We start from the raw sequence: 8,681 nt of genomic DNA, 5'->3' as shown, positions 1-8,681 counted from the left end.
GCTGAGTCTGTTTTGCCCGTGATGGTAAATTGGTGAGTGATCTCTCCTGTCCTTATCTTGACCCATGAGCCCTTTGTTATATTTTCTCTCCCCCATCCAGCTGAGGAGGGGGGAGTGATAACGGCTTTGGTGGGCACCTGGTGTCCAGCCAGGGTCAACCCGCCACATTTGCACCTATTGTTGCAAAGAAAATCTTGTGAATATTCTGTCTCTCCTTTTCCTGGTCTGTAAACACTCTGAAGCAGTATCTATGAGGGGATGGAAGTACTTCACTTGTCTTTAGGAGGTAGCATGTAGAAACCTATTGTGGTGAAAGTCTCCCCTTCCTTTCAGCATCCCCAAAACACTGGACAAGCAGGAACTGTGTTTATGCAGGGATCCTGCTAAAGCACCCCCAGTGCTGCTCTTTGGAGGTTGCACTATTAGGGACTGTCACACACTGTGGGGGACCAAGTGCCTTTCTTTTCAGGAGAACAATGGAAAGGGTGTCGAACAACGACCATGCGTGGGTCCCCACTGGGGACGTACTAAGAAGGGTGGGAGGATGGCACAGGTGAGTGGGCCAAGACTCCAGGTTGGAGGTCTAAGGATGCCCCGTGTACGCCTAAGGCTCTTGGGTATTCCTAAGGAATTGCTTTGGGGGTTGATCGGTAATTCTATAGAAGACTTGCACTTCTCTCATAAATTTACTCTAACTTTCTAAATAGGAAAAGTGCACAGCTGGGTCTTTTTCTGAAGGGAAGTTTAAGTGCTTCGATTACAGTATTAGTGTTTGCAGAGCCCAGATCTTGTAATCTTTTACAATATTTGTGCTTCTACTTATTGTCATCTTTAAAATGTATTTCAATTTACAACCTTCACTGAAAACATGTTTCCCAGCAAACCGCTATAGTATATGTATAAAATTAATGTAATTAACAAAAGACTCTCAAGAGTGGAATCTTAAAAAAAAGACTAGTCTTTTACATAATTCTGTTAACTTTGAAATTGTAATTGTTTTAAATCAATAATATCATTGTCAGCCTATTCTCCTTCTTGAAAATGGAATTCATCTGCTACTGGAAAATTAATGTTTTGCTTGAGGCTTTGCCCTTTACCTAATGTAAATTAGACAAATTGATTAACACAATAGAAAAAAGTTATACCTTCCCCTGTAACATATTTTTGATAGCTGTTGCTTGATAAATTAGTATATTGTGTGTTTTTAAATGAATATGATTTATTGCTGTTGTCTACCATATGAAGAAACACAAAAAAATTGTTTGCAGGATCATTGACTTGAACATATCAATGGCACTGTTGGACAATTCTTGCTGAGTGTTAAGATGATTTATGTAACAGACCGAAGGTTTCCACAGTAATGCATTATAGTCTCAAGCTATCAAGCCTTGTTCATGCAGAGACAAAAGAAGCTGAAAAACACTTGCTTCTGAAGGTCCTCTGTTTAGAAATTAGAGATAGGGGTGATCCTGTTAAAACTCCCAGAAATATCTTATGTCAAATATATTATCCTAACTTTCAAATGTGCATAAGGAACATTGCTTTTTTCCTCTTCTAATGAGCTCATTGTTTTTACATTACTCTCGATTCATAAGTATTTCAGTTATGTAACAATGTGTTCAATAATAGAAGAGGAGACAGCCTGAAGCATCTATCTTTTAAAAACTGGCATCTTTCCACAGTTCAGATGCAGAAGCCTTGGTGCAAATGAAAAATTAAGACACGCTCTACATAGTTGGCAGTACCATTCATTTCATTTAAATTAAATCTCTATAGGCAAATTCCCAATTTTTAAGGAACTGTTGCTAATACCAGATTCTGCTGAGTATATGCATGGTGACTGAAGCAATCACTGAGCACATGAATTAGACTTACTTAATGTATGTTGTCTTCTGTGCTGTCATATAGTAATGGTTCTGCTCTTTCCAGAGGGATTTACATTGGATGTTTGAATGCTTGCTGCCTCTTGTGGTCAGTCTGTTTGAGGTATCTTCTTTGGTTTCCCTTCTCTGATTACTTTTTACAGTTCTATTAAAATTATTTTGAAACATAAGTGAGTTTTGCTGGCCAATATGCAGTCATCACTGTAGAGTTCTTAAGCAAAGGGGCTTTGTTTTTATATCCTTCTTTCTCCTTACTCCCTTTTCCTCAGTTCTTATGCAGCAGGTTGTGCAAGCTTTTCCCTTATTTTTCTGATAACAATGAGTATCTGGGTTCCTCAAAAATAAATACTAGAAATTTTTGTGTGTGTTATTAGCGCAGCAGAATGCTTAACCCTAATTTGAGTTATGTGTTGCTGAATTAAAGAACTAACCTTTGATATACATCACACACATACACACACACATGCAGTTTTGCCCCCTTCCATAGCTTGTTGCTGGATTTGGCCAGGCTAAGTGGCATAAAAGATAATTGAAGGGATCCAATGAGGTCATTGTTCCGGACATGGGTTGGACAGTGAATCAGAGTTAAGTGTTCCTATCATTTTATTCTGGCAAGCTTTTCACATAAAATTATAGGCTAAGGTGGCATAGATAATGAGGTCTCTTGATCTCAGAGTGGGCATCTCAGAGATCATCTGCTTTATGAAGTTTCCATCATTTGAGGCAGAAATGTCACAAGTATTGTCCTTCAGATTTGGGAAGGCATGCTTGATTCAAAAAGCTTTTTCATAGTTTCATGTCTGTAAATAGCCCAAATTTAAGGATGCTCAGTTCTGAGGTTCCCACTGTGTAGCTCCCATCTGAAATATACTGAAATCTGTTTATAGTAAATACAGGTGTAATGAAAATCCTCTTTATAATACAGTAAAATTAAACCATGTGTCTGTTCAGTGCTGTGCAGTGGGTTTAATGGTGTTACTTTGCAGAGGCCTTTCACTCTGGAATGTAATAAAGGTCCAGGAAGTTCCACTAAACTGAAGAGCTGATAAACACCTCATCCACTCCCACAGTCATGAGATGAAAGCAAAACTACTGGCAAAGTTCCTAGCAGCTCTGTGGTAAAGTAAATAAAGCATTTACTGCTGCTCTCTTTTGATTCAAAAGTGAAAAAGCGAGCTTGCTAGTATTTCTGTGACCAGTAGAATGAAAAGGAGCTATTCCGTGTCTTTCTGAATAAAGAAAGTCCTGCTGATAGTAAAGGCAACTGTGAAGGAAAAAACCCTTAGAGGGGAGGGAAAGACCCTAACCTTTCTCCCCACCCCCAAGAAAAACTTAACAGAGCTGAAGCTATAGGCCACCATTTATTATTAATACATATGAGCTGTACTTATGAATTGTAATTAGATACAGGGAGTGCAGCCTTCCCTAATGCTTTTGATGGTAGATAACTGCTTTCATTAGAAATTCTAGATAAATGGCTTGGGTTGGAAGAAGAGAAAAGCCTGGGGGTTGGGACAGGATGATGACTGGCCTGGGAATGCAAGATCTTCCTGCAGGGAAAACCTTGGGCATGGCCTTGTGCTGGAGTTGCCTTAAATGTCTCTTTGGGGAAGAAGGTAACCATACGACGTTCCAGGAGAGCCCATGGCCAGCACTGGATCAGCTGAATCAAGGACACTGCAGATGGTTCCTCAAGAAGACTTTCCCAATGACAAGGGGAGAGGTGGCAGGAAAGTAGGAGTGGGTGTTTGAAGCTTGTAGCTGCTATTGGCAGGACAAGCATATATCCTGTTCCTTACTCCTTCCCTCCACACATAGTTGCAACAGCCTTGCTTCTGGGATGTGTTGGGTTTGCTGCAACTGTATATAGGACTTTTGGTTTCTGATGTGCCAGTGTGCCAAGTCATTACAAGCATCTGAACCATTCTCCTGGACAAGGCAAACTGGAGTACTGTCATGTCACTGTTGAAGTAACTTCCCTGAGAAAGTTACGTCTGTGTGTTACATACACACATCCTAAGTATGGAAATACCAAATTGGCTGACAAAGTTAGGTGAATAGAGTGCTCTGCCGATTCTTGCAAATATCTGTCCACGCCATTAGCATATGCGTTAGATTCTGCCTAGCTTTCTTGAAGTAGTAAAATAATTTTTGTCTTTAGAAAAAAAAAAAAAATTATAGAAGTACTATTGCTTGGCTTATGTTGTTTTGGTGTGTTATTATTGCCTTTGCTACGCTACTCCTACTACTTTAAGAAGCTTATTTAACTGTAGTGGACAGTGATGTGGTAGGTAATGTGGGATCAAATAAATTCTGACTGGTTTGCAAGCAAAAACCATGGTGTGATTTTATTTTTTTTTTAATAATCAGAAAGCAACTATTTAAAGTGCTTAGCCTATATAATATATATAAATTTATTGTAGAGTTACACATGACACAACTTGAGTTGTAGAGTTTTATGCCACTAGTGTTTTACTTCCTTTTTAATAAGTGAAGCTAATGTCCTAATGGCAGTTCAATTGCTTTTACCATTTTTGAAGTGTTACTAATTAAAGACATATTTGAAACACAGGAAATCAAAGTCTAACTAAAGTAAAACCTGGACTATCCACATATGGCATGCAAAAAGGGTGTACAAATAAGCAGATTTGCTGAATACCTCCAATATTAATGGTGTAGGCACACCCAGCCTGTCAATATTTGGTTTTAGAATATTTGCTTTTAGTAGTGAATGTAAGTTGAAGTCCCTTCTTCTTGTTAAAGTGGTGAGAGAATACTGTAGACTCTTGTCCTAGTCTTGCTTAAGGAAAGTAGGAGGGCAGATGTCTCTTCCTCCTCTAGAAGGTTGAGACATCTTGGTTCAACAAAGATGCAGCAGAAGGTATTTTCACTGTAGAATAGTGAGAGAGAGAGAGAAAACAAACGTTGAGTTCACACTTCTTTGTACCTGCAAAATCATGGGAGAGAAAACTTTTGAGGCCATCAGTCTTTTGGGACAGTAGAAAAGACAGTGCTGAACAGAAAATATCCTCTTTTGACAGTTCATTAATCCCTCCTGGTGGCTGTAGGTTACATGGATCTAAGGTCACCAGGATTACAATAACCAAATCCAAGTGTACCTGTGTGGGATAGTACTGGTCCAGCAGAGCGTTATGGGTCTTGCCCCTTTCTTCATTTCTGTTCCTCACTGCTTTGTTGTTGTGGTATTAGACCTTAAGCTCACATTAGACACCTTTCTCTTCATCATTGATTTAATATAATAGTAATTATATTACTATTACAAATAGTTAGTGTGTACAGTGTCCATAAGAATTTTATTTGGTTTTGCAGTTTATACATTGTGGTTGAGTAAATATGATGTGTTCTCTTTGCCATGTGTGTCTCCTACCCATTTAGTGAGGGTTTATTTTTACTGTTTTTCCTCCCTTGGAGGTGTCTCCACTGATGGCTGCATCGTGGCTTCTAAAAGCAGGACAAATACAATTTACAAATGGCAGTAGACTCACACCAACTTCCCATTAAGGAGAGGGCAGGGGCAAGGGGAGAGCAAACTCCTGTGCCAGAGGTGAGAAACACAGCTGGAAAGCACAGGCAGAATCAAAGTCCTCACACATAAGGATGGCGATATCACTGCCAAACCTTTTCCTCTCCCTCTTCTGTTATTTTCATTCTTTGGGATTTTACTTTGGCCTTTGCAGTCTAGCCTTCCTGTTCTATTTCATACTAAAGTATTTGGTTACAGAGGTGTAAACTTTGTTGGGAAACAAGCAAAGCAACCAAAACCATGGCAATGTGCAGTAAAGTACGTTCTTCTGTGTTCAGCAGCTCATTGAAAACATGTAACATTGTCGGTCTGATTTAAGTTTTTATACCCGTGCTCATATGGAGGAGAGTAACCTTGGGCATCGGGAGGACAGTATTACTATGATGACTAATGAAAAACCCCTTTGTTCGTAATTGGGCATTGATTCTTCCCTTGTGCTTCTGCATGAATTCATACACCATACTGTCCTCCATTTGCAAACTCGTATTGGGGAAAACATTTTCTTCTAATAGCTGGTCTTTGAAATTGTGCTCTCATTTTCATCTTTCCTGAAGATACTTTGCAGGAGCAGAATGTATCAATATAGCAGAATGTATAATCCTTGCACCTCCAGAATTAACAAAAGCAGCAATCAGAGCAGGGCTGTGTTGCTCCAGAGGGGCAGGAAGGGTGGAAGTAGTCTCTGTGCTGTAAACCTCATGACTATGGATGGGCATGGGATGTGCAAAGACTGATCACTTGGCAAAGGAGAACTGTGGCTGTTCTTGGAAAAGCAGAGCAGGCTTTTGGGCAGAACCACTGCAACTGGTCCCTTTAACTCTTGGTTTGGATCATGTATCTAACTCTGGTCACCTTTTTCCTTTAAGAAATACAAGCATACCCACCCCTATCCCTGAAATGAGCCTACCTGCTGTACAAAAGAGTGTAGATAAATAATAGCAATTATCCACCTTGGTGCATTACTCTGACTTTGCCCGTGGCTTTTCCTTGGATCAGATTGAGTTGAATGACTTAATGGCAGTGGACAACAAAAGACTAAACAGTTACTTTGTGGAGTAACTCTTTTTTTGATGACTGACAAATGTATGTATCATTGAGTTTATAGATTAAGAAAGGAAAAATCAGTGGCTTTGAGACACCGTAAATGTATTTTTATAAACACAAAGTATATTCATACAAGGTATGTACTATTTCTGTATTTATTTGTTTTTGTTTGTAGCAGAACAAATGCATGTTTCTCCTGTAAGCCTAAAAAGCAGTACCTTTCTTCTTCACTATATAATTCTTGATCTGAGTAGCAGGGAGTCTTATGAAACATTTTAAGCCAATGTTAATTTTATAAATTGCATTCCCTTTTCCACAATTCCCATGAAAAAGGTATTCAGCTAGATGAACGCTCTTGGAAAATTTTAATAGGACCCTTGAAATCTGTTTGAATTCAGTTTCTTTAAAAAAAAATCTCTTTCTAATGGAAGCTGTGAGAGTATCAGAGATTCTTATGCCTTAGAGGCAATTTTTCTTCCATACATAATGGTGAAATGCCACTGTTATAATATATGGGTGTTTAAAATATTCTCTCTGTTAAATTGAAGCTCCTGCTTAGAAGTATGTGAGTTGGGCTTTTTTTGTTTGTTTTGTGTGACTTTTATTATTATTCTTGACCAGTATTCATATGATTTTCATAGCACTTCCCGTTTGTTGTTGGTTTTTTTTCCCCCCAGTCTTTTCCTGGCCCAAGTCTTGAAAGTGAAGATTTTAACATACCTCCTATAACTCCTCCGTCACTGCCTGACCACTCCCTGGTGCACTTGAATGAGATAGAGTCTGGATACCACTCTCTGTGTCATCCCATGAACCACAATGGCCTCCTTCCATTCCACCCACAAAACATGGACCTACCTGAAATTACAGTTTCCAACATGCTTGGCCAAGATGGGACGCTGCTTTCCAATTCCCTCTCTGTGGTAAGCTTTTTTAGTCTTTCCCTTCTGTTCTGCTTTAAGTTGCAAAATCGTGGAAATGCAGAGCTGTTTGAAATCCTCCGAGAGGCCAGCTCCTGCCCCACTCACGTCATGGAGCGAGCTGCCCTGACTCTGGGTTTTACAATCGCACTCCCTATGTCAAATTCTCCTCCCACCGGAGGCGGTGGGGGTTTTACAGCTGAGTTCCTTAAAGCCTGGATGTTACCTGCCACCTTGAGTAGAATTACTCCTGCTTTACGTGGATGTAGATGATGACAAAAGGAGGCTCAAGGGTTTGACTTCCATTGGATCAGTGTTTGGATCCAGATGGCCGTTGTTCTGTTTGTCTGACGAGGCTCTTGCCGTTCTCATTTGCATGTGCTGAGAGACGTACAAAAATTTAATATCTCCTTTCTTGTTTACCGCACATTTGGAAAACAGCAAATGTTATTTCTGATTCTAGGCCAAATCTTATAGCCTTTTTACAGTTCCCAGTCCTTAGCCAGCCAGAATCCAATCGAAATGACTGGACGATTTGCTTATAAAGTCTGTCAGATAGTCATTATGGTCGTAATCTTGGGAAGCCTTATATTATAAATCACTTCTTTGAATGTTAAATTGCTTGCAACAACTGCAGAGCTACTTTGCATGTTACATTTTCAAGTGGGCTCTACAAATAATTAGTATATTCCTCGCATAGCAGCTCCAGCCATGATTATTTCACGTCGATGTACAAGAGTTAAAAATCCCATGGAAGAAGGTGGGGCCTGGCATTGTGTGGGGCTCTCTGCACTTCAGGCACTCTGCTCTCTGGGCTGCCCAGGAACTGCAGGTCTGGACAGCCAAAGTTCGGGGTCTGCCATTCCTAGAGATCCAAGTGTCTAGGCTTCTCATTGAAAGATCAGACACTCAGGGCCCTGTGTCCCAGCTGGGAGGCTCTGTGCTTAGGGACTGAGACTGTCGAGGCTTCCAGTTTGCTAGGTCCCCATCACATTACCCAAAACCCATAAATCAGTCCTAGGAGCCTGGGAGCTGAAGCAGCATATGGAGGTTTGGGGGCTGAGGGATCTAGGCTGAGCTCCCCATCAGCCCCTCAGACTAACAGCCCCAAGCCAGGGGCCATTGTGGCCAGAAAACAGACAGTTTACAACAAAAATCTGCCTTGTCTCAGGGCTTCATTGCAACTTAATTAAAATAAAGCTGCCTTGATTTCAAGGAGCTCTGCATTCCCTCTGAGGATGTCCAACAAGCTGTACTGCAGGGGAGCTAGTCTTGGCTTCTTATGTACTGCTT

General features: G+C 40.4%; 1 protein-coding gene across 4 annotated transcripts in view; it reads left to right on the top strand.

Moving 5' to 3' along the window:
• The window catches only part of TOX (thymocyte selection associated high mobility group box), a 222,466-nt gene that overhangs the window by 125,792 nt on the left and 87,993 nt on the right, over positions 1-8,681 (top strand). For 3 of the 4 annotated variants that reach the window (XM_049820673.1, XM_049820646.1, XM_049820655.1), the window contains exon 3: positions 7,149-7,391. The exons of the other annotated variant lie outside the window; for it this stretch is intronic. In XM_049820673.1, coding sequence (XP_049676630.1) covers positions 7,149-7,391 — 243 coding nt within the window. The remainder of the gene's footprint in view (positions 1-7,148; positions 7,392-8,681) is intronic. 4 annotated transcript variants of the gene reach the window in all.

Source organism: Accipiter gentilis, chromosome 2 (genome assembly GCF_929443795.1).
Source record: "Accipiter gentilis chromosome 2, bAccGen1.1, whole genome shotgun sequence".
NCBI classification, from domain to species: domain Eukaryota; kingdom Metazoa; phylum Chordata; class Aves; order Accipitriformes; family Accipitridae; genus Astur; species Astur gentilis.
Note: the sequence above shows the minus strand (reverse complement) of the source record. Positions and strands in the feature narration are given on the sequence as shown.